Consider the following 26219-nt stretch of genomic DNA (forward strand, 5'->3'; position numbering starts at 1 on the left):
ATATTAGCCTCAGAATCACCTGATCACAGTCAAGGGTCAAAGGTTGCATCCCTTTTTTTCCACAGGTCTGGTTGGGTTTCACAACTGCGAGGCTGTCCAGTGGCCTCTGTGAAAAGTAGGCCAACCATCCTTCAATTCAAAGCCACACATTTGAACTCTTACATTCTGTAGTCCATCCATCCATTTTCTGTACTGCTTATCCCCACTATGGTCGGAGGTGTGCTGGAGCCTATCCCTGCTATCTTCGGGCGAGAGGCGAATATTTGCTGATAAATGCAAAATTAACACCTATCGGCGTATTTTCGTTCTCTTTCTACAACGGCTATGACGCTCCAAGAAAAGGTAAACTCTTGGATATGTTCAAAGAAGGAAAGCTACATCATAGTTTCCCACCATTATGGCGTGATAAAAAAAAAAAAAAAAAAAGGGTGGATTGTGTCAGGAAGGACATCTGGCTGAAAACTGTGCCAAACAAGTCATGCGAGTGAGTCGCTGTCGCGACCGATGGGACAAATCAAAAGTCAAAAGAACACGGTGTGAATGAGAGTACTGTATGCCAGTGGGAGCGAAGTGAAATTCTGGAATGTGATGTATGGATCTCCTCAAGGTGGCAACCTTCTTCGTACCCAGCACTTTAGGTCAAAATTTGAGTTTCTGAAGCAGAATCTCAGTTTCCTGTCTCACGGCAAATATTCACACATGATGAAAATAGGCAATGCCAATCTTTCTAGAATACCCACTTCAAATTTGGTGTGGATTGGGTCTATTCCCTAGAAGGAGTTTGTTACGGAACAATCCCTGGAAATGGCCAAAACCGTAAAAAACATCACTTTTCAAACCAAAATGGGCGACTCCCTGTGTGTTTCACAGCGCAGGTTCTTAACTGATTTTCGAAGGTTCTGTTATGATGAACCTGCATGCCGGATTTTGTGTCAGTCGGACAAAGTGGTGCTGGATGCTACTATTTTCTCATACTCCGGTGGCAAATTTCGTCTTACAATGGCGGATCCTTCCGCACCCTATGATGAAGACTCACAACTTTCAAAATTAAGCATCTAGCATACAATATCTGTTTCACAGCAGAGTTTTTCTATTGACTTTTGGGAATCCTATTATGATGGATGTGTACCAGATGTGTCAATCGGACACACTAGCGCCCAATGTGATGATTTTCTCTCTCCTCCATGCTTGGGCTTTAACACAGGGTCAGGGCTTCTGCACTAAAGTGTCCTAGCATTTTAGTTTCTGTCTCGGCAGAACCAGCTAGCTTAAAGTGTCTGAACAATCTCACACTGCCCCCATGTGGTGGAGATGGGGGAAAAAAACGTTGTAAAGGCCTAAATAGATGGGCTGACATCAACTGAGAAAACTGAGATTTCGTACACCTATGCATCTTTTAGCTGAGAAAAAAATGAGATGAGGAGGATTTTTGACAGGGAGCTGGTATGAAAGTGGGCACTGACGTGGGTGACACAGGAAGAAAGAGAGTGACAGCTGAGGTGAGTCATGTCTATTTTTATTTAGCCGCCATGTCCCGGTGGAAAAGAAAAAAAAAGACACGTTGTCCGCCTGTTGTTCCACCTAGATGTAATTAGTGCTTTTTTTGTGTGTGATATTATGGAAAAACACTACAAAAACCAGAGGTGGGAGTAAGTCACGTTCTATAAATCATAAGTCAGTCTCAAGTCTTAACCTTAAAGTTTCAAGTAAGTCCCAAGTTACTGTGGCAAAAATCAACCAAGTCGAGCCATGTCATCACTTGGGTTAAGCAAGTCATCGGTCAAGTTATCCGATCTTGCTACAACATGCAGTATATTTGCACATCAGCTTATTTACACTCAGTAGGCCTATCTGTATTTACGTTAGTTAGCTGTACTAACATTAGCAGACATATTTTATATGGTCCCAAACCAGTCTATTTATTGTCTATTACCTTATTTTCTTCTCAATTAAATGTGTAACTGACTTGAAGCTGACCGGTAGTTCATGTTTGACCAGCTATCGGTTAGCTAAACTGTGAGGTTACGGTAGTTTCTTTGTGGGTTATATAGTGACACAAGAAGTTAGATTTCCTAGTTGTTGTGTCTCTTATCTTTGACTTGTAAACTTTGCATGTTGCCATTCTCTTTTTACCAAATTTATCAAAAGAATAATCCTTTAATAATAATCTGTTTCGTTGCATGGTCTTTGCCCTCCACTTAATTTCATACTGGCGGCTTACCAGGTTCGCACACGCCACCGAAAATTACTTTTCATTCATAAAAAAAAACAAAAAAAAAACAAGCAGCACGCTAACTTTGAAATCCAAATATTGATATCCTTTGTCAAGTCCATCACACTCACATTCACACCTACAAGCAATTTAGAGTCTTCAATCAACCCACCATGGATGTTTTTGGGATGTGGGATGAAACCGGAGTAGCCGGAGGAAACCCACGCAGGCACGGGGACAACATGCAAACTCCACACAGGCGGGGCTGGGATTTGAACCCAGGTCCTCAGAACTGTGAGGCAGATGTGCTAACCAGTCCTCTACCGCGCCGCCCCTTTGTCAAGTCATGTTGTTCTATTCAAAGTGGAGTCGGTTTATAAATCTAAGCCAAGCAAGTTCCAATTCTTAAAATTGGTAAATTAAATCAAGTGAAGTCATGTGACTCAAGTCCCCCACCTCTGGAAAAAAAAAAGCCTGTACCACTATACTCTTGTCATATTATAAGAAAGAGAGAAAACAAAACACAATATAGCGTGTATTTGGATAATTACAAGCAATGTGAAAAAAGGTTGAAGTCCTTGGTGCTTCTACTTTGATTGCTCCTACAACAGGAAGTTCATTAGACTTCATCGAATCTTCTTGTATTTTATCCACCTTCCGATCCACAGCTAAAATCAGTCTTTTTCCACATCCTTCAGTCCACACTTTATTCATCATCTTTCTACTGCCTTTCTAATCTGTTAAACTTTTAATCTCTCTCCGGTACATTTGCTAAGCCACCATGTTGCCTTTAAATTTTAACTAAATGTGTCAAGATGGCCAAATCAAAGAGTATCTACCCCTAAAAAAAAAAGAAAGTGGATCACATTTTTTATCTTGTTGCCAGTCCAAACTGAGCTTGAGCTCAAACACACATCCACAGATGTGAATAACAATGTTACCAAACTGAAAATAAGTGGATTTCCTTTTAAAATAAAATGGCTTATAGTCAGTCCACACTAAAATGTGTTAGCTCAGTGTGCGGTGGAACCAGGGTGCCACACGCAGGGCTGTAGACCCAGGTTAGAGGTGCTGAATCTAGGTCTGGGAACCCTGCTATATTGGCTGCCGGTGGACGTCTGCCGGGTGGCCCCGGGAGGCCTAAGAGGGCTCAGATCTGGGGCGCTTTTAAACTGCCTGTCACCTTGTTGGGGCTGGAGGTGGGAGAACGTGGGGGACTGGACTGCGTTTGGAGGCGAGGTGAAGGTAGGGAGCTGAGGGAGGGGAGCTGTGGGGGCAGGGGGCGGTGGAGGGGACAGGTCCCCCTGGGACCACTGAGATTGGTAAGGGGTAGGAGGCGTTTGACGGTGAGTGGCGGTTTGGGGTGGGGGGGAGGCGATTTCAGAACGCCACAGCGGTTCTCCGAGCGTCGTGGCTGATCGAGGTACGATCACCTTCAGGCCAGGGCTGGTGGCTGTCGGAGGGGGGGTGGAGAAACGTTTCACCTCGTACACCTGTGCCGTCTTCTGAGGACCACCTCGCTGCTGCTGACTGGCAGTGGTGTCCTGAGGACCCCTGTAGGTAAACAGAGATGAGTTGAGCTGGTACGGCTGGTGGTTCATGACGTCAACCTGCTTTTTGGCGGATTTTTTCCCTTTGGATCCAGCCAGTCCGGACTTTGTCACCTCCCCCTTCTTCTGGGCTTTGGGAGGGCACGAGGGTGACAGGAGGGGATTGTAGCTGATGGGAGGTGGGGCACGGATATTGGAGGAGTACTTCCACGTGGCCGGGAGGGATGGCGTGGGAGAAGGTTCCCTGGTCTGGGAAGGAGAGAATGGCGCAGGAGCAACGGAGGGACTCCGCTCGACAACGTAACGATCCATCCGGTTTTGTCGGCGGGCAAACAGCTGCCCCCCTTTCCCTGCCAGCTGAGGCGCCTGCGAGGTGTTCGGTTTCGGAGCCACGGGCGGCGGCTTGGGTCCCCGCTGAGCCTGCATGAAGTTGCAAGCCTCAGCCCCGAGCCGCAACCAGTCCTCCTCGGGCCCAGACTCATGGCCAGCCTCACCCCCGGATACAACACCAGACTCTGCGCCAGCCGTTCTCACAAAGCGGTCGTCCATGTTTTGCACCATGGACATCAAGGCAGGGTTTGGGGACACATCTTTGCTTCGGATGGCGCTGAACATCGGCTTCTTGCTGCTACGACCACGGGCGTCATGCAGGATGCCGGTGCGAACAGCTGGAACCGAGATGCGCTGCTCACGAGTAGCCAGTGAATCCGAGGCTGAGGTTTGGGGGGTTGATGCAGTCCCCATGGCGACGGGGATGCAGGGATGAGTGGCTGGGGTAATCGGAGTTGGAGGGAGCATCGAGACTTGGACCTGCGAGATGGGACCAGGGGTGGGAGGCTGACAAAAGGTAGGAGGGGAGTGAAATGGTTGTGGAGGGGAGAAGTGTTGAGCAGGGTGGGCTGGGGAACTTTGAGGAGCCACGGGGGCAGAGGGGCTCAAAGACGAGGGGGGCGAGAGGGCCGAGGCGCTGACCGAGGGACCAACGCCGTTGTTCCGAGGAGGGATGTAGAGGGAGGTGCTGGACACGGCTCTCCTCCCATCCGCTGCTGGATAGTGAGTGGGTGCGATGGTCACCATGGAGACAGCCGCCGCCGGTTTGGGCTGGGGAGGGCGGAACATCACGGAGGTCACTGATGAGCGGGGCACCGCAGGACCGGGAGTAAAGGGGCGAGCCGTGCGATTGAGCGGAGGGGGACTCAAATGGTGCTCAAGGTTTGGACTTGGACTGAGGTTGACATGTGGGCCATTTTGATTAAGCAGAGGTGTCAAAGGGGGTGGGCTTAATGTAACACTAGCCTGGCTTATGGCAACTGGACCCACCTTGAGAAGAGGCACATCCGGAACTGAAGACATAGCACCGTCTGGTTGTGTCATGGTCTCCAGTCTGAACAGCTCCATATTTTGAATTTGACTGACAGGCGCCACAAAGCTCAAGTTATCAAGCCCTGGGCTGTTATTGGCAGCTGTCGGCGTGGCAGGCGGGCAGGCGGCACTCCTCCTGTCCAGCAGGTCTAAGTAACCGCTATCCCACGTGGGGTCGAACGAAGCTGAGAAGCCCTCCTCGTCCACTTCAGAGCTCTGGATGGAGCTCCCGCCTTCCTCCTCCTCCGTCTCACCCTCTGTGCTTTGGCCCCCTTGGTCGTCCTCAGCCTTGCCAAAGCAGGTCAGCGTGTATTTCTTGGCTCTCTGCCGCCGCTTCTTGAACATGAGCACCCCCTTGGAGTTTGAGTTGGGCGCGTCGGTCAGCAGCGAGGCGATGGAGCGGCATTTGGTGCGAGCTTCTTTCACCTGCTTCTCAACCAAACTCTCCCCACGATGCAGCTCTGCACAAGAAGAAAGCAGAATAGGATCAGGACAGGAAAAAAAGCAGTGGTGGAAAGCAACGGAGAACAAATATTTCCTTACTAAGTCGATTTTTCAGGTATCTGTACTTCACTTGAGTATTTATTTTACTGATGACTTTTTTCTTTTACTTCCTACATCTGAAAACAGATAGCATTACTTTCTACTAGTGATGCACTGAATTTTCAGCCACCAATTGGCCGAAAATGGCCCAAAAGTGCATTTTCTGTTTCGGACCGAAATACTTTTGTCACTGAAATTAAATTAAATGATTTTCAAGACAACTGTTACAAAGTGTAGGTGCCATGTGCGCCAACCATCAATGGCACACATTGGGCTGGTCGTCAACAGGGGAGCGGGGGGTGCGAGTGCTGCCCCCCCCCCCCCAACGGGATGCCGCACTGGGCGCCTGGCCCACCACTCAGCATAAGTCACTAATATTTGCCTCCATGGCACCGAATAAGCTCCACTTCTGATAAGCGTCGTTATCACAAAGAGGAGGACAAAACAAAGAAGCCATGTGTAAGTACTTTTAGTACTAGTTGTCCAGCCCTAAACGGGCTGACTTTTTCCGGACGGTGACAGTGAAGATAATCACTGACAGACAGCCGTATGCGTTATGGATTTACAAAAAAGAATTCCTGCTGATCTCCAACAATGAGCCACACAGTCCGGGATGGTTAGATCACAGTGTCTAGTCTCTCCACAGATGCTGTTTGGTCCCCTGTGTACAGTATGTACCCTCTTTGAGTCTGATGCTATTTAAAACTATGATAACGTTTACTCGTCTCACATGGGTTAAATACAAAATACAATAAATAAATGAGTAAAACAAACAAATCCTAATATATTTGCTGACCAATGAAAAACATGTCTCTAAATTTTGTGTGATTTTGGGTTTTTTTTCAACAAAAAAAAAACATTTTTTCTTAAAAAAAAAGAAAACATATAACCAAAACTTTAAAAAAAACAACCAAATGTGGATTTCATTTAAAAAAAAAACTTCACATTTTGTGATTATTTTTTTTAAAAGGGGAAGAAAAAGACCTTCAGATACAGAAAACAGAAAATGCCAAAACTCAAAAGAAGCTGTGATGAAATAAGTCCTCAAAAACAAAATCTTCCTTATCATATAAAATGGTAATAAAAAAATCATGTTATCAATAGAAAAATTCATTCTTTATTTTAAACAAAATGTAAATTTATAATTTTTTATAGAAAAATACACATACTTTCTTTAAAAATAATATATTTTAGATTAAATATATTTTATTTATTTGTTTCAAAAGAAAATCACAAAATGTGCCACATGCTTTTCATTGAACAGGAACAAAACAAAGATCACAAACTGCCAAAACGTGAAAAAAGTTAGATGAAATTGAAAAAAAAATCCTCAAAATGTATGATTTTTTTTTCATCCAAAAAATAAAATGTACTTTGTTCAGCAGATAAAATGGTCAAATAAAACCTTTTAGACAAAAATATATTCCTTAAAAAGATTGTTTGTTTAAGAAAATCCCGCAAATTCATTTTCTTTCAACGATATATCCTTTGTTTATAAAAATCCTCTTTTTTTCATCTAAAAAATACATTTTGTTTTGAAAACAAATCCCAAAATTTGGAGCTACATGCTTTTCATTGATCAGATCTTTTGATTGCATAAATAGAGATAGATGATTATTCTTAGCGCTTCGTCCAATTAGGCATTTTGTCTCACTTACCTGTGAGTCGGCTTGTGTGCCCACCTGCTGAATGAGATGTCGGGTCCCTCATCTTTCAAGACTAATTTTGTGCGCGTGCGTTTAACTTCCCCCAGGCCCTCCTACAGCACACACACACACACACACACACACACACACACACCCTCACCCTTTGCTTCTCCAAGGCACTTAGTGGCTGCTACCTCTCTCTGAGTGTTAAGGACCTTTTGTTGTTTCCGTCCCGCCGCGCAAAGCAACGTATGATGTCAAGCCACTATTCCTGTCTTCCTGACTCGCATTAAACACCTGTCACTGACACATACATAGAACCAGCAGATCCGCTCACCAGGAAATATTTAGAGAGCAGCGTCATCACTGGGTCTGTGTGTGATGTCATTTGAATATAATACAGAATACAAGGAGTTATGTGCCAAAATTTGGTGTTTTGCATGACTCAATAAAATATGTGACTTGTATTTTGGATTTTAAAAGGCCCCTTTTGCTTCTTTGTTTAGGTTGAGTAGTAGAAGTACTTTTTTTTTTGCACGATAAAATACAGTTTAAACTCCATGGTAACACAATTCGTGTGTTATACTGTATATGGATAAATCTTACTCAGTACATAGAAAATAGACCTAAACTGTCATATTAAGCGACCGTGTAGAATAATTTTGTGATATTTTCATGTTTGTTTGTTTTCTTAAACCTGTCCAGTGAAAAGCAACTACGAATTGTATGACTTTTTTGTTCTTTAAACAAAGAAAATGGAATTTTTCATTTAAAACAAATAAATAAACTTTTATATATATATAAAAAATAAACATGGAAATATATTTTTTGGGGGGGTGATTTTGTTCAAGACAAAAGCATTTTTTTTTTTTTTTTTCTCAAAAATGATTTGCACTCACAAAAGATAAACAGAAAAAAATATTGCATTAAAAATATGTGCTGGGTTTTTTTTTCAACAAAATATAAAGAGTAATGTTTGTACAAACAGTTTTGTTATTTAAAAGACCTGGGATGATTTGTTTTTTATTATGTTATTTTTGGTTTAAAAAACATTTTTGAGAAATTTAATCTGTGAAGAAGAAAAAAAATCAGCCCTCTCTGGCCAAATCTTGTGCCTCTAATTTGATTTGCAAAAAAAAACAGTGCGTGAGGGAAAAACAACAAATCAGAGACAGACGGCGTGACTGATGAGGTGTCGATCATTTGTCGTGCACTCACAGGCACAATCCCCAGGCCTTGCATGACCTGTTACCTTGTTACCCCAGAAAAGCACCTTATTTGTAATGCAGTGTTACTATAACACTAAGGTTTTCGGTTTGAAGTTTATTTTTCTTACGAGGGCATGGGAGTGTGCCCCTGTCAAGTCATACTGACAGTTTTGGAAAATGCCAAAAAGTGATTTTTCTTTTTAAATTGAAAATTCACCCTTTAATAAGTGTAATCAACAAATGTAAAAAAATATATATATATATTAATTTATTGGCATTTTGTTTTGGAGAAACAAAAGAAACCAACGAAACAGGAGCATTAACTTTATATACATACATTCATTTATAGACTATAGAGGATATGCTTGCTCATAACTCTTCCTGACTCCCACTGCAGACATACAGCCATCTGAATGTGTAACACGAGAAATGGCATGTCCCTGAATGCCTCGCGCGATACTTTACCCTTACCTAATCACAGATAGATAGATAGATAGATAGATAGATAGATAGATAGATAGATAGATAGATAGATAGATAGATAGATGATATACAACATTTTATCACGTGTGAAGTCACATCTATGAACTATCACAACTGCTGCCGTGACGTGAGGTTTATCACACTTATTGTAGAACTAAACATCCCAAATATATACAAAATGGTTCGTATTATGTATTATAGTGTCGCATACAGTGCATCATAGTGCCCTGTAGGTAGGACTCTAAAAAAAAAAAAATTGGTATGTAAAGAAGGCTTAGCATACTAGGACACTCAGGCCAAGAATAGAACTTGACGTAATGCTGAAATTACATTCATTGACCTGCCACTGGAGCGCAGCGAGGAAACATCACATTTAGTGTTATTCACAACACTGTATTGTACTTATGCTGATATTTTATTCACCTTAAGGAAACTTTATTTAGTTTTTATATCTCTTGTTATATTTGTTTCAATGTTGGAATGTGTCATTGTCACTTGCTGTATGTGTAACCATCAGAGAAAAAAAAAAAAATATTGAGTTAGTCATAAATTTACATTTTTCATTAAAAATATTTTTGTGAATTTTGGAAATATCCCAAAAACTAAATCAGTTTTACACAACATTTCATGCTTCTTAAATCAAATGCAAAATGTTACATTTAAAAAAATCCAAATTGTGTGATTCATTAGTGTTTTAGCCCAAAACATGTTTTTCAGATAAAAAGAAAAAAAATAACAAGACTCTTCTAAAAAGAAAAAAGGCACAGAAAAAATCTTATGAAATAAAAATGAAAAGTGACCAAAATACAGTTTTCTTCAGATACAAAGAACAAAAGTTACCAAAACTTTCCAAAAAAATAAATGACATTTTATGTATCCTAAATCAAAACCAAGAAATTATAATGAGAAAAAAAAAGTTTTTTCAATAAAAATATGTTCTTCAAACAATAATGGGGGGGAAATGACCAAGAGTAAAAAAAATCGAGTATTTTTAAGCTTTTTCTAAAATGTTATTCAAACTAAATACGTCATCTGTTCACCAGATAGAAAGAAAAGTTAAGAAAATGCTATATAATAATAATAATAATAATAATATAACATTTTATTCTGTAGTTCTTAAATCCTTTTGATTTTGATGTTAAAAAAATCCTATAAACTAAATTAAATTGGTTTGAAATTAGATGGGGTCTCCACCAGTTCACCACTCTCACAAATCCACACTTGGACTTCAAACCGTAACACTGACCTTGAAACCCGAATTTGAAACATTCACCCTGGTTTGAAACACCTAACTATAAACCCTAACGCCTGCTAAAAACACTAACATGAATCGTAAACCCTATAGAAACCCCATTTTGAAACCCTAACCCTTGCTTGAAACCTTACATTAAATTGATGCGATTAAAATGTGTTTAAAGTCACTGATGGTGTAGTAGTACACTCGCCTGAGTTTGGTGCAGGTTCAGTTCCCACTCAGTGACGGTGTGAGTGCGAATGGTTGTCCGTGTATATATGTGCCCTGCGACTAACTGGCTACCAGTTCAGGGTGTAGTCCGCCTTTCACCCAAAGTCAGCTGGGACAGGCCGCAGCGCCCCGTGACCCTAACCAGGTTAAGCGATGTTGAGAATGGATGAATGTATTTGTAATAAATATTCAGTGTAACTGTAATATACTGAGAAGAAAAAAACAAGCGTATACCTACTTTTGGCCCACCCTAATACTATAATTAAAGGGGACATATTATGCCAAACCAACTTCTTCTAGTACTTGGGATGTAATATTGTCTCTATGGTGCCTCAGCAAAGGTGAAATATGAATGAAAAATCATCCACGCAATCCTGAATTCCAGACGTTGTTCTGCCAAAAGGGCCTGAAATCAGGTCATTCGAATTTCTTGGGCTTATCTACGTCACTTGCGAAGATCTCTGCTTTCCCTTTCCGCTCCCGAGCCAGCGTGCTCTCACAAGTGGGTCTTCTACACGGAGGCAACCAATCAGGAAAGCCAAATATGGATAAAGTGGATACAAAACTGGGTCAAACAGCGGTAGCTATCAGAGGGGCATTTTCTCGACACTCATATGACAAAATCCAAGGTAAAACACCGTGGTTTTGAAATTAAATTGACACTTTTATAAGTCCATGTTAGACAGTCTCTCTATGGAGGTCTAAATAGCCAAAATACGGGACCTTTAAAGTTTAAAACAAGTTTTGCACATATACTCACTGGCTTGCCGTGCTTTGTCCATGTAGGTGGCAGCGAGCTCCTCGCTCACGGGGCCCTGCTGGGGTCCCACCATGGGCACCAGCTGACCCCAAGACCCCAGCGTCAGGGCCTCCTTGGCCCGCTCGGGAGAGACCAGCGGAGGGCATGCGGCGAGCCTGACGCCAGCCAGCGCCTCCTGGAAGCCACTGTCTCCTTCACCCTCGGTCTCCGCCAGAGCTCGTTCGTGGGTCGGGGTGAGTGAGTGCGGTGTGACGCTTTGGGCCGGGGTGGTCCACCCTACCTGGGGGGGCTGGTAGATGAAGTCCTTGTGTGGGACGCCGTGCCACTGCCCCTGCATTGGACCGGCCGCTGCATCGTTAGCACTCTCATAGCTTCAAGACAGACAAGGGAAAATCACAGACAGTACAGTCAAAATGAGAATCATCTTTATTGGCCAAGTATGTTAAATGGGAATTACAATTTATTCCAGCCGTCCCAAAAAAACACCACAAAATAGCACTGTATTGTATTCTCTCTCTCTCTCTCTCTCTCTCTCTCTCTCTCTCTCTCTCTCTCTCTCTCTCTCTCTCTCTCACCCACCTAACTAGCGAGAACTCAGCGAACACCACGCACAACGCTCTCTCGGCCGAGCAACAACTAGCAAATACTAAAAAGCATGACGGGTGTGTACCTTTTTTATATTTGAAATTGGTCTTTAGGACATAAAGGATTGTGCCCCATAAATTCTGCCTGGCAACAAGTGGCAAAAATGTGTGCTTTAATAGAAAAATTAATGAATATTCTGATGTCTAATGTCTGACTTTGACTGTACCCCTCTCCCAACTCTCTCTGTCTTTTTTTCTCTGTGTTGGGCAGAAGAGCTCTCAGGCACAAATCTCCCTTACCCACTCATCTCAGACATCTCCTCCTCCTCCCCATGGTTGTCATAGCGAGCAGGTGAGCAGGCGCGAGGAGGCGTACGGGCCTGGCGGCGCTGCGCGTGCGAGCGCGTGTCAGCATCACTGTCCGTCTCGCCGTAGTAGGCCTCGCTGTCCGGCAGTGAGGTAACGACGCAGGAGCTCACACATAGAAGCGGAGGTGAGCAGCGAGCCGGGTACGACGGGGACCGTTTGACCCTCAGGTGCAGCGTGCCATTCTGGGTATCGATGAGGGTCATGGCCTGGGCGTGGCTGAGCTCGACGCACGTGTGGTCGCCGATGGCAACCAGCTCGTCATGCTCCTTCAGCCCCGCCCTGCACGCTTTACTGCGACGGCGTACCTGCACATTGGGCATTTAAGCAAAAATCATACAATGAGTATTATACAAACAATGAGATGATGTTTCAGCAGGCTCATTCTCTGATTCTAGTAAGACACATTTAAAAGCTTTTTTACTTAGTACAGTAATAGGACTAAGCCTGACTGCGAATAACGAAAAAAAATCTAGTAATTGACGCCCCACTTAAAAATGTGTGTAACTGCCTATATTAATCATTTAAACTGTAAATATATCACCAACTGTCATCCCAAAACAACATTTCAAACTCACCTTCCAACATTTACACTTAAAAATGTATTGATTTTATTTTGTAAAAATGCACCCAAAGTGCACGTATACATGCACATCTGTCACTTCCACTAACAACCCAGGCTAAACTTGCTAAACCGCTTTAACCTAAACTGCAAAACCTCCCTGACATACAAAACTTATCTGTCAACCGAAATGCATCACTTCAACATAATTCCTTGACACCGATCCCTGTTTAGACAGGGCTTTGGTGGCATCCTAACACAAAAACCGCAAATAATGATTTTTAATTTTTAATTTACAAGGAGCAAATAGGCAGGCGATTACATTAGACAGTAATGGGAAAGACTAAAATGTATCAAAACAGTTATAAATTTGACACTGTTTTTATGCAGTATTGTGCTGTCATTGCCAATCTAACTTTTGTCAATGTATTTAATATACCACTTAAATTTAAAATAAAAATATATATACGCAAGAGAAGAAAAATAACAAGGCCAGCAGGTTTTTGTCCTAATTTTGTCAAAATCGTTAAAAAAATAATAATAATAAATCAGTTCTCTTTGCTCTCAGACGCTGTGGTCATGTTCACTGAATGCACTGAAACCACGCCCTGTTCAATTGTCAATCGAATACAACTTCTCCAACCTTTAAAAATGGATGCTACTTCATCTCAGAGCTTTCTGATGCTTATATTTTTGAGCTGCAAAAATACTGTATATCCACTTAAAAAGCCTCCAGTGGCTGGCATACCGTGTCTCCCACCAGGTTGTCGGAGAGGGCTTTTCCACGTTGCGACAATGATGCGCTCTAAAGCGGCCATGCCAGCCCAAAGCCCCGGTCCACACGCTGGCTGTCAAATCAGACTTCTTTTTGTTTTCTCTGCATTATGTCAACATACCCACAACGAGGCGCTCTAAAAAGGCGATTCCAGCAGACTACCCAAAGCGAAGATGCATTTTTGGGATGAATGCATAGCTAGCTAGCTAACTTCATGTTGCAGTTATGCAGGATAAAAACTGATGTGAACGAAGGCGCTCAAGTTCTTATATAGTGGAGGAGGGAAGACTCATGCCAGGGTTCAAAGTGCGTCACGCAGTGCTGTTTTAGCCACACCCCCAAAAATCTGGAAAACCGAAATGGTGAAAAACAGTTTCATCCTATATCTCCACAACTGAATACACCAAAGTTCTCAATCCTTGCACGTTTTCAGCAGTTATCTTCAAACACGTATAATGTATTTAGAAAAAAATCTCTGAATTCATTTTACAGGGTCTTTAAGAGTCAATTAGTCCCACTGAATGACAACAAAGTTAATATGCAATCCATCCTGTCACTCACACTGTTAAAATATTTGATCGTGCATCAGAATAACTCAGCTTGTGTGAGTGAGTGAGTGTGTGTTTGTGCGTGTGTGTGTGTTTTTTTAGCCCCCTATCTGTCCACACACACTTGCATACATCTTATCCAATAAGTGTGATGATGAGCATGTTCCCAGTATTTTTGCTTTTATCAGCATCGCTGACATGCGCAAGGACTTTTTCCACAGTTCCAGTACAGCCAGCAACCACGCGCACACACACACACACACACACACATGCACGCACGCACGCATGCACACATAGCCTGATAATATATTGACACACACACATAGTCTGATAATGTATCGACACACACACACACACACACACACACACACACACACATAGTCTGACAATATATTAGCATACAGCACAAGTGAGCATAATGAAAGAGGGGGGTTTGAACAGCTGCATCACCCGTCTGGGCCAAAGGGGTCATGCCCGCCATTCACTATGTCGCCCACGTACCCAAAATAAAACCTTTGTGCGAGAAATCCAAAGAAACATGGACAATAACTTGGGGAAATGTGTATCATACATGTGTGTGTGTGCGTGCGTGTGGTGTCTTTATTTTTGTGTGTGTGAACAGGAGGGCTTTTTTTCCATGACTAGCTTCCAGCTTCTCTTAAAGGGGTTATTCTTATCCTGCAGCTCTGTGCCCCACCATTCCCCAACCAAGCTTATCTGAGGTATGCCCCCCCCCACACACACACACACTGATTGGTGGCAGCAAGGTCACAATCCAAATGTTCCTATTACAGCGAACACAAAAGGCCTTCGGATGATTAAACCTCATTTTCAGACCTAACATTAGTATGGCTGAATAAAGTCCAAGACACATTCATCATCCAAGGTCTAACAGCTAGTATGGGCCTAAATTTGAAACTTGAGTCCATATCAGACATGTTTTCACAGTTTTGTGACCCATAAACCCGTAAATGAATCGCATGGGTCGTTGTTGCATTAATAGTGTGTCTATAAAGGGTGCCGGGTCGAGGATATATGATATTTTGACTCTCTGTGTATGGCTGAAATGACAAATAAACACCCTTAGACCTTGAGAATTTTGTTCATTTCTGTTTGATGAACGTTATTGAGAACGCGCTCATTCTGGCATCTGTGAACTGTTTTAGAACAAATGTTCATGTTCAGGTTTTGTTGAGGACTTTGAGGATTAATAACATTTCCAATTATTTCAATCAGGAACGATGAGTGTTTTTAGTTATAAGTGTGTTGGTGTGAATTAAACTTGTATCTCAAAGCACTACGGTAGGCCTGTATTGATTTTATTTAAATTTTGCATTATTTGTATCCAGTAAATTATTTTTTGTTTTGACCCATGTATAGGATACAATATGGTTCAGTGCACTCTGCATAAAGTAGTCAATGGCATGTTAATATATTGATTTTGCTGACATTTTACATTAACTGTATCAAGTAAATTACTTTCTTTTGTGACCTATAACCAGGATACAATACAATTCAGCACAACCAATAAACAAACATGCCACTGAGTTCATTTAGAGTGGAACTTCCAAAGTCCGTTCTGTGATGCTTTGTTGACTTCCAAGTTGTTCTCATTTCAAATGTTCCCCTTTGAAAACAATGCAAAACCAAGTCATCCATTTAAACTCTCGTAGAACCCTTAAAAGCCATATTTTAAGTCACATTTGAGCCTCACCTAATTGTTATACTTTTGAAAAGAAAAAAAGGACATGATCACTGTAAAACTAAAATACAGTAAAACGCCTCACCCTTTTGAAGATAGCCCAAGAGACACGCATTTCTGTAAATATTGCTGAAATGAATAAACTGTACTTTTATATAGACAGAACAATATGCACTTTCGATATTCATTGATCTGAAGTCTTGTGGGATTGGATAATGTGACGCTGGTTTGAATACCAAGGTTGTTTGACTTTTGATGCATATTTGAATCTCATATTGTTGCTTACAGAAGTTCATGCTGTTTGCATAGTAGTATAGTTGCCCAAGTCATTTTTGAACGTTTTCTGAAAAACAAGATCAAAACAAATTCAACAAACAAGAAGTTGCTACGATTCAACCTTTGTGGATTACCATTACCTTGACCTGGATGACTGAGAATCTACACAGGCATGAAGAAAAGACATCATTTTCAGCAAGCACATTGGTAATTTTGAGTGATATGGTGACAGTAAGTTAAAAATTACTTGGGCAATTATGCTATTAGGCTAACAATATTGCAAACTCGAGAGAAAACCTCACAATGGTATAAATGTTCACCCTCTTAATCTAAGGTGATCGCCGGCGCCATACCTTTGCCACCTGTAGAGGCTTCTGCTGCTCCCTTCCTCCCTGCAGCCTGAACCCCCACGGGGAGCCCCCGGAGAGGGAGACCACGATCTCCTCCGCCACCATCCCTGCTCCAAGCCTTCTGCTCTGAATATATGTAAGTGTGTGTGTGTGTGTGTGTGTGTGTGTGTGTGAGGGTCTTCACTTCCTCACACTTTGCGAGTGTCCAACGCCACACGGCCCAAGTGAAGAGGAAGGTTAGGCACGGGGGGTGGGGGGGTGGCTGGCTAGCATCTGCTACAACGGGAATGCTGTGTTGCAGGGCGGGACCGTGGGAGGTGTGTGCATGTGTGTGTGTGTGCCTTCGTCATTCCCTCCTATTCAACACATGGCGTGTCACTCTGAGAGGGGATGCTTGCTGATACACCATCCCGAAATAACCCCCCTCGCCTCACACACAAATACCCACGCACACACAGACACAGCCTCTTAAACAGGGGACTCAGCAGAGGGGGCCTGGGTGTGGGTCTTATTTTAAGAATTTCACTGGGTTTATTGTCTTTTTGGGGCTTCCTCAGGAATTAATTCTGCTGTTTCAATAAGATAAAACGGTGAACATGTACACTTACTTACTGGACAGAACATTTGGGACAACTGCACAAGCAAAGGCAAAAACAAGTGCTGCAGCCTTTACAAAGCAGTTTTGAGTGACACATTTTGACAAATGAGAGAGGATAAAGCTACAGTAGTGCCTTGAGATACACATTTAATTCATTCTGTGACCGTTGAAGCCTCCCCAAAATAAAAAATTAAATAGTTTATACCACTCTATACTCTTGCCATAATTAAATAGAATGTAGAGAAATGAAACCATTTTTTGCCACGTATTGCTTTAATTCAATGGACAGTATTGTGCTGCTCTTTGCGGTGTGCGCGCCTTGGACACATGGGGGGCAGTATAATAGAAACATACAGATTGGAGACAGTCTCAGCTTTTCAGTAAAGTGCAGTAATAGTAGTTGTTCTTCACAATGGAAAAAAAGTATATATACCTGTATTGTTATATTATTTGGCCACGTGTTGCTCCTCAATTTGTTTCAATATCCATTGCTTACAGGGTTATGACACTGTGACACAGATCTTATTTGTTAGCCCATCTATGGCATCTCCCATTACATGTTAGCCTTAGGCTAAAGGACATTAAGGCAAAGTTATGTGGTTGTTTTAAATACAAAACGTACTTCTCTTTGTCTTGTGTTTTGTTTGACAGTAAACGCCAACTGGGAGTGGCATTAAACAGCTTGAAACCTCTTTTTTGAGGAATTGTTCAATATTTGCCAAATTGACAAATCTTATTGTGAATTGAGTTCGCTGCCACCAGAAAGCGCTCATATCACAAGTTTGCGCTCGCAAGTCAAAGCAAAAAAAAAAGCAAAAAATCAAATGACGATTTGTGTCTGAATTTAATTAGTAATTTAAAAAGAGCACATTTTGATTCATAATTTATGCAACCTTTGTTTTGGATGTCATTAAATTGAGAAGGTGTACCTAATGGTGTGGCAGGTGATTGTAGACAGTCAAAATTCATGTTTAATTTGGAAGGGGGCATATTGTAGACAGTTGACTTTTTAATGTTTGTATATAAATAAAATAAACCTAGGCCACTATTCCTGCTTCACTACTTGCAAATTCAGTAAATCATGTTTTTTTTCTGTGGCACTTATCCCCAGCCAATCACTGAAAACTCACCTAGACCCAAAAATGCCACCAAATGCCGCCAAAGTTCTGTCAAGCTGGGAAAACAGTACAGTAATTGCTGTCATGGAAGTATGTTCAAGTGATACATCTTGGCTAAGAAACAAACCTTTAGATGTTGGCAGTTTCCGTCGTGTGTGCAACTGTATGAACAGCTCTTGTGCATTTTTATTGAAATAAAACAATTTGTAACTCTTTATTTTTAAGAGTAGTAATGTACTATGAGTTTGAAATAATATGAAACCATTTTGGAATCATGGTTTGTGATATATTTATAGTAAACTATTAGACAATGATACATTTTATATGGAGGGAGTCAATTACTCACGTTTTTAGGAAGTAAAGTATGAATACTTTGTCAGTGTAGATTCTGTACTGACATTTTACTGACTGCATTGAAAAACAGATATCTGTACTTTCTACTCCTTACTTTGTCAAAATGGACTTGTTACTTACTTCAACCTCCGCAGATGACGGCCCTAATAAAAAGACTAATTAGAGAGTCAACCATGGTTGAGGTCTTGATCAACTGAGAGCTTGGGGACTTATAAGGTGGAAAGAAATGGGGACAGCAGCGATGTGGAGAAGGTTAGCGTTGTGTGGAGAAACGTGAACCAAGTACTGATTTCAATTCCTTTACTTAAGTCAAAGTAAAAGTGCAGATTTTCAAATGTACTGAAGGACAAACAAATGAATTTTTACTTGTCAATTATATACAAATGTACTATACCGATTTTGATAACGTGGCACAACTAACAAAGAACAAGTTATCTACGCACAAAATAGTTTCCTTCTTTTATAAACCTTTTTTTATATAAAGCTCGCACTGGAAATAAAATAAATTAACTGGACACAATATTGCCCTGCGATTGGCTGGCAACCAGTTCAGGGTGTACCCCGCCTCCTGCCCGATGATAGCTGGGATTGGCTCGGAGCACGCCCGCGACCCTAGTGAGGAGAAGCGGCTCAGAAAATGGATGGATGGATGGATGGATGGACACAATATTGAAACGTGTTCCCTTAACTTTCGTAGTTGACTAACAAAAATGCTAAGTTAGAATACACCTTACTTGGATGTGTATTCTTGGAACGTCAAACAGTTTTCTCAAATAAGGCTGTGCATGGGGCTTGCTTCTCCGAATCTGTTGCTGTCGTCAATGCGGTTGCCATTTCCTCTCTATCCAATATTCTATTAATTTTTTAATTCGCTTTGTCACCTATGGCGGTTGAAAAAAGTAACAAACCTATTTTGACAAACTAAGGAATAGAAAGTAAAAGAAAAGAAGTAAAAGAAGTTATCAAAACGGCTATTGTACAGTATATAATTGGCAGTAAACATGCATTTTTACTTTTGAACTTAATTACATTTCAGAGTCTGTACATAGGACTTTTACTTCAATGACTTGAGTTGAAGAACTTTTTAAAATGTATTTATTTCTACATCTGTGTGAGTACATTTGACACCTTTGTTAAACAAACCCAAGAAGAAGGAGGAGGAGGAGAAGAAGAAGAATCAGCAAACGAAGAAGAAGAAGCAAACGAAGAAGAAGAAGGTGGTAGATGGAGGCGGAAGTGGCTCCGCGAAGGGCGGATGTGGACGTGGCATACTGCTGCAGCAGTTCCGCTGAATTTCCGCTTCTCATTCCAAGAAGGGATTAGCGAGAGACAACCGGGGACGACATCCATTTTTTTTAGCCCCCGTCCCTAAGCCGATTTATGCTTTACCACGAGCAGAGCGACGTCTTACCATTCACAACACTTTAGAGGTAGGTTTCGATAAGGAAACAAATGGTGTAACGTGAGCGTGACAACCACGTCCGGCCCTTTTTTGGGCCATGTTAGCGTGCTAAAGCTAATTAGCAACGGCTAAATAAGCTACGGTGTAAGCAAATGGATGTCACTTAGCTTTAGCTAGGATGCTAAAGTGCTAGTTTAGTGCTAGGGCAGTGGTATGCTCACAGCTGATTGAAACGCCGCTGTCATGAGCCACTTGGCCGGCTAGCGCAAGTTAGCCCCCCAAATCCATCACATTGAACTTTTGTTCAGTCATCACTGTTGCACTTTTTACGCCGGTTGGCGCCCGTAAACGTGTTGTGTGTTATCTTGTGTTTTGTTTGTTGTGGCTTCGATTCTGTCATGTTACCCGGGCTGGCGAGCTAGCTGTAATGCGGCAGTGAAGCTAGCACCCTGCTAGTCCTCGATAGCGTTTCCATTTCATTTCAACAATTTGCTTACTTCATCAGCCACTTGAACGTTGTAATATGGCTCAATACAATATGTATATATATATATATATATATATATTATTTTTGTTTGTTTTAGCACACACCTTATTGTCTCATATGTTCACTCGCTTATAGGTCCCGACACTATAAAAAAGCAACACAGCGATTGTGTTTTTCGTCGTAGTTGAATTATTCAAAACCCCGCTCGTTTATCCCGTGTTTGTCCTGATAGGTGATACTCTCTTAAATGTTTGTCCTCTAGTTATCGTGCCTAAACGTCGTCACTCGAGGTGATGAACGTTGGATATACTGCAATGAACATAAGGTTACACATAGTCACGTTCCTGGTAATTGACCATTTAAAGTTAGAATAAATAGTTAAAAGTAGTATTTCTGTATGAAAGTTCTTCTGTGCGTCTTAAAAAGCATCTGTAGTTAATATATTTGGTTAAAGAAACTTTGGTTTAGTAGTAGTTAGTACGTCTGGCTCACAGTTGTTCGTGGTTCGAGTCTTAGCCCGTTCTCCTGTACAGTTTTCTCCCGGTTATCCAGCTTCCAGAATGTTAGGTTCATTGAAGTCTATACTGCATCGGTTTAAATGGTTGTTTATCAATATATGCCCAGCAATTGACTGGCGACCAGTCGGGTGTTCCCCACTTCTTTCCCAAAGTCACCTGGGGCTTATAAGCAGTATAGAACATGGATGGATCGTTCCAAAACACTGCTTCAATTACAAATTCTCATGATTTGAAAGTCAGCAGGTCAATTTGACCCAGAACAGAACGTCATGTACTGTATTTTGAAGTATTGTATGTGAATAATCATTTTTGATGCATCATCTGTGAGGAGTAATGCCCTAAATGTCATTCCAAACTATTGGCGCTAATGAAATGTAAACAATGTTCATTTGGATTCTCCCCCCCCACACCATTTCTACTTCTACACTTTTGTATGATTAAACACACGGATATTATTGCCGTTTCTAAATAAAACTTATGTAACAAGGGTAGAAATGAAATGCTGGTGCTGATTTTTGACAGATATTGCCATTTACGTTCAATATATACAAACTTCAATGTGTATATCACTACTGATAGCTCTTATACAAGTGATTTGCATTTAAACATAATGCCACTGTGGTTTTGTTTGGCCATCCACTTTGCCTGGAAATGTGAATGACATGCAGTTAAGCGTGTATGTGTGTTCGAGTCAAAACAAATAAAGGTGTGAACTTGTAAATATTAGCATCATATGCTAATGCAATTTGGAGGTAGTCGAACGGTGTCATGTCATAACTGCTGTCTATTTAGTACCAAATGGTTGATGATGTCCCCTGTCGTCTAGGTTTAGGGATGAACTGAAGATGAATGTAAACCAGCATACTCCCATGGCCTCTCCCTATAGCCAGCCTCAGCCTGGCTACGGGCAGCCCACCTTTGCACCCCTGGACAGTGGGTACCCGCCTCCGTACGCACCTTACAATGGCCCCGCGTCAGCCTACCAGCCTGGAGTGCCACCGCAAGGTAAAATACGACAGATGCCTGGCTTGGTCTGATATTTTTGCGAATAAGTATTTGGATAAAAATAATCAATGAGCTAATGGAATTATGAGGAAAATAGTTATTTCGTGACGAAATTTTTTTAAATGTGTGCATACGTTTTGGGGAAAAATAATTTTAAAATGAAAATGTGAAAAATCACATTTTAGTGAGGAAGAAATTTGTAATTTTACATGTAAAAAAAATTACGAGCAAAAGCTTTTAGTTTTTCGCTTCTTTTGCTTGCTTAGTAATTTTCTGTGAAAAGTTGTCATTTTATGATGCATGGTCATAATTTTATTTTCACACCAGTTACCCTGTTCGTGTGTCTCTAATCACACTAATGAAAATCTGAGCTGCATTCACGTGGCTTTATACTTCAACCCTGTTTCGTCCTCCCGCCGTTGCCTACTTTTTCCCAGTCTTTCGTCTCTTGTTTTTCAGGTTATTCATCTTTTACCTCCTTCCCCTCTAAGTCTGCGCCAGCCAACCCTATCTCAGAGCTCTCCTCTCCTCTTGACCTAGGTAACGCCCTCCTCTCACTCTTCTCACTTTGCTTTCATCCAATCATCACTTTACCTGCAGGTGTATGTTTTTCCTGTCCCTTGCTGCACTATAGCAGACTTAGAAAAGTTTTAGTTTTTTTAATGGCGAATGGAATTTCTATCCGTCTTTCAGGTCACGGCAGGGCTCCTCCCACTTCCGGGCCACCGCCTGTATCGGCTCCTCAAGCGTATAGTCAGTATGGTGTTCATCATCAGAGCGACATGCAGAATGGACCGCCACCTATGACACAGGCGTCCCCAAGGTACTGGAGAAGATCCTGTTCTCTGGTTTCTATAGTCATTACGATAAGAGGTGATAATGTGTTAATGATTATAATGTTTTGTGTTGTTTCCAGGCCCGTTGCATCCCAGTCGTTCAACCAAGGAGCGGTTAATCTGCCAGGTCCGCTCACCTCCTACCCCCAACACTATGGACCCCCGCCCACGATGCAACACGTCACCAGTCAGATGAGTAGCATGCAGATTAACTGCGGACCGCCCAACTCCGCAGTTCCCGGATACGGTATTAACGCTAATCTGGGCATCCAACAACACTGCAGCTCAGCCTAGCTTGGTGGATCTGTGTAGTTTGGCTTGCATGCAAAGAAAACTGAATGACGTTTTCATACATGGGCAGTTCACAAAAAGATTTACTCGGTTGTGTAATTTCACACTTGTTGGGTGGGCATGAAAAAAATAATTTAGTAAAATTTCAAAATATTACAAGAAATAAGGTAATTTAATGAAGAAAATATGAGGGGAAAGCCATCATTCTTTCTGTTTTTTTTCTCGCGCCCCAATTTTAGTAGAACAATAATGATGAGTAATAAGTTGTAATTTTTCAAGCATAATTTATTTTTTCTTTTGGAATAAAGCATAAATGTTTACCAAATCCTAATTACAGAGAGAAAGTCTTAATTTTACCAGCATGAAGTACTTTTTTGTGGGAGGGAAAAGCGAAAATATGAAGGGGAAGATGAAATTTTGTGAATGTTGAATTTTTGTATACGGGAGTCATTTTTCCAAGAACAAACATGAGAAAAGGTCGATTTTTCAACAAAGTTGTAATTACATAAGCATAAAGTATACCCAGTCAAAAAAGTTGTAATTTTAAGATAAAAAGTGAAAATATACTGGGGAAAAAAGTTAATTGTATGAAAGGAAAAATCACCATTTTGTGAAAAAGGTAAAAAAAAAAAAAAAAGTTTTGATTGACACAATGTTGCTGTTTCTCTCCTCAGCACCGCCGCACAGCTCCCAGCCTCCTGTCAGCACTTCCTTCTCAGCCTCACCTGCCGCCTCCTACACTCAAGCTCTCCCCCCTGCGTCGTCTGCTCCCAGCCAGGCACCACCTGCTGCTTCTCACCAGTACTACGGGGGCCCCCCTCCACCCTCCCAGCCGCCATTCAATTCCTCTCTCCCCGCTACCTCTCAACAGCCGTTCACCTCTCCTGCTCCTCCTCCGCCATCGAGTCAGCCATCCTTTCCTCCTCCTCCTTCGTATTCGGGTCCTCCGCCGGCTCAGGCTCCCTCCCCGTTGATGTCGCAGCCTCAGCAGTCCTTCATCCCCAGTCAGCCCGCCTTCTCCTCAGCCCCTCAAGATTCCTTCCCTCCAAGAGCGCCTCCTCCCACCTCCTCTCAGTATCCTCCTCCTCCGACGTCAACTCCCTCCGGGCAGTACCCAGGTGCCTTTCCACCTCAGCAGCAACCCATTTTCCCCTCGGGTCCCCTTCCTCCAAGACCCCAGATGCCCCTCGCGTCCATGTCTCAGAGCAACCACTTACCTCCAGGACCACAGGGCCCGCCAGGCCCTCGTGGATCCCTGCAGCAGCAGCAGATGCCCCCACCCCAACCTGGCATGCCGGTAGGGTATCCTCCCCAGCAGAATGGTGAGTGCCAGACATATTTTAGGGGTAGTTTTTTTTTTTGTGAGTGTGTGTGTGTGTGCGTGTGTGTGTGTGTGTGTACGTGACAGAGAGAGAGAGAGTGCGTCCGTGTGTGTGTTTAACGGAGAGAAAGAATGTGTTGGACGGGGATAGACAGTGACATGAAGAGACAATGTGATGGCGAGAGAAAGTGTGACGGAAAGACAGAGTGTGACACAGAATGTGTGTGTGTGAGACGGATAAGAGTGTGTGTATATTCTGTGTGAGTGACAGATGTAGACTGTTGATGTGAGCGAGAAAGTGTGTTTTTAGAGTTTGCATGACTGTGTGTGTGTGTGTGTGTGTTTGTGTATAAACGAGAGAAAGCGACTGTGTGCACGCATCAGAGCGTGCATATGAGAGATTACACAGTATATCTACTTTATTTAAAAAATATATTGATTAGACATTTATTATGGGCAGGACTTTTTACCCTAATCTATGAATCTTTTTGGGTAGTTGTGTAGCAGCGTTTCCTCTGGATTGTTCAGTGTAAACCACAGCTGTACGGATGCCATGTCTGCAAGTACACTTGTTTATTGCAGTAAACATGTTAATGGCAACACTCGTTAGTATCGTCATAGTGAAGATAATTACAGCAGCCTTTTATTTCCTGAGGTTTGATTAGCCTTGGCGCTTATTTTGGGGGGGAGTGAACTACAGTTTACATTTTTATTGTACTCTACTGCTTATCTGCTTTCTGTTTTCCTCTGTACAGGTGCATTTGGGCAGGTAAGAGGGCCTCAGCCCGGCTACACGGGCCCTTGTCCCGGGCAACCGAATTACGGCGCTCCGGCACCAGGCCCTGCACCACCTGCACAGAAAAGATTGGATCCAGACGCCATTCCTAGTCCAGTAAGAAGCCACAAAACACGTTTTGACATCCACACAAACTCTCTTGCCACTGTATTATTTTTCTCTACTTGTGCATGATTGACAGTCGCAGTAATCTGTAAACATTTTTACTGACTAATTTCTGTCTGAATAATAACATCTTACAACATCTCTCTTATCGTTTCACACTGCTGCTCCTTTTTGTTGTTGTTGTGGTGTTGATTAATTGTTGTCCTGTCTTGCACAATGTTGCTGGACACACTTTTTGAATGTAAAGCAAGCGTCTGACATGCCAGCCGTGCAGAAATCAAGACATAGAATAGACCCAGACGCTATTCCCAGCCCAGTAAGTGTCCTCGTGTGGCTCTTGTCATACTGCTGGCTTTCCAAACGCATCCCAACCACCGCTAGACCTTTCACCGTCACTGAAAAGCCACTGTTTGTTTATGTTTTGGAGCTTCTGGTTTTCACAAATCCCTTGTTTTTAGGGTCTGATCAGTGTTCTCCCACCCTCACCTACATAGTTTCCATTCACTGCATGTTAGGCTTGGCTTGCATGCCCGCAGGACTCACCCGCTTTCCTGGGGATTCAATTTTGTTTGTCACGTCAACATCCTTCAATGGTGTGTGTTTGGAAGCTGAGTGAGCGAGAGTGAAAATGTGAGAGAGCGTGCGTGTCAGGATGACAGGGAGAGAATGAATGAGTTGAGAGAAGCAGAATGTGTTTGCAAGAGCGACACTTGTATGTGAAAGTGTGTGTAAGAGTCTGAAAGAGTGAGACTGTTTTTATGTATGAGGGAGAGACTTGGACAGTGAAAGCAAGAGAATGGGGAAGAGGAAGTGTAAGAGAAGGGGAATGTGAGAGTGTGCCTGAGAGAGCATGTGTGAGGCAGTAAGTGAGTGGGTTTGTGTATGACGGATTGAGTAAGAGTAAAGCCTGCTGCACACTGCGCAGTGCGCTCGAACCCAATTGGACCGGATCACCGTAAAAAAATGACAGTGGGCGATTCATCCCTGCACATTGAG

General features: G+C 42.3%; 2 protein-coding genes across 5 annotated transcripts in view; one reads left to right on the forward strand and one right to left on the reverse strand.

Moving 5' to 3' along the window:
- Positions 1-1499: 1499 nt before the first annotated feature.
- synpo2lb (synaptopodin 2-like b) lies at positions 1500-16612 on the reverse strand. Its single transcript, XM_061756445.1, has 4 exons — positions 16396-16612; positions 12114-12487; positions 11230-11600; positions 1500-5585 (listed from the first exon to the last, which is right to left on the reverse strand). Exons 1-4 carry the CDS (start codon positions 16495-16497, stop codon positions 3226-3228), a joined length of 3207 nt encoding a protein of 1068 aa, XP_061612429.1. The 5' UTR covers positions 16498-16612; the 3' UTR covers positions 1500-3225.
- Positions 16613-19754: 3142 nt separating this feature from the next.
- sec24c (SEC24 homolog C, COPII coat complex component) overlaps positions 19755-26219 on the forward strand; it is a 19521-nt gene continuing 13056 nt past the window's right edge. Inside the window, exons 1-8 of one of the 4 annotated variants that reach the window (XM_061756105.1) lie at positions 19755-19892; positions 21696-21874; positions 22334-22414; positions 22568-22697; positions 22791-22957; positions 23676-24323; positions 25078-25214; positions 25471-25539. In XM_061756105.1, the coding sequence (XP_061612089.1) occupies positions 21715-21874; positions 22334-22414; positions 22568-22697; positions 22791-22957; positions 23676-24323; positions 25078-25214; positions 25471-25539 (1392 nt within the window). In that variant the 5' untranslated portion in view covers positions 19755-19892; positions 21696-21714. The remainder of the gene's footprint in view (positions 19893-21695; positions 21875-22333; positions 22415-22567; positions 22698-22790; positions 22958-23675; positions 24324-25077; positions 25215-25470; positions 25540-26219) is intronic. The other 3 variants (XM_061756106.1, XM_061756107.1, XM_061756108.1) reach the window with 3 other exon arrangements.

Source organism: Phyllopteryx taeniolatus, chromosome 19, assembly GCF_024500385.1.
Source record: "Phyllopteryx taeniolatus isolate TA_2022b chromosome 19, UOR_Ptae_1.2, whole genome shotgun sequence".
Classification (NCBI taxonomy): Eukaryota; Metazoa; Chordata; class Actinopteri; order Syngnathiformes; family Syngnathidae; genus Phyllopteryx; species Phyllopteryx taeniolatus.

Coding starts and splice junctions, on each gene's coding strand:
- synpo2lb (XM_061756445.1), bottom strand. CDS start 16,497: ATGGTGGCGGAGGAGATCGTGGTCTCCCTCTCCGGGGGCTCCCCGTGG. Junction 12,488..16,395: donor AGCCTCTACAGGTGGCAAAG/GTATGGCGCCGG, acceptor CCCAATGTGCAG/GTACGCCGTCGCAGTAAAGC. Junction 11,601..12,113: donor GAGATGTCTGAGATGAGTGG/GTAAGGGAGATT, acceptor TCTGTCTTGAAG/CTATGAGAGTGCTAACGATG.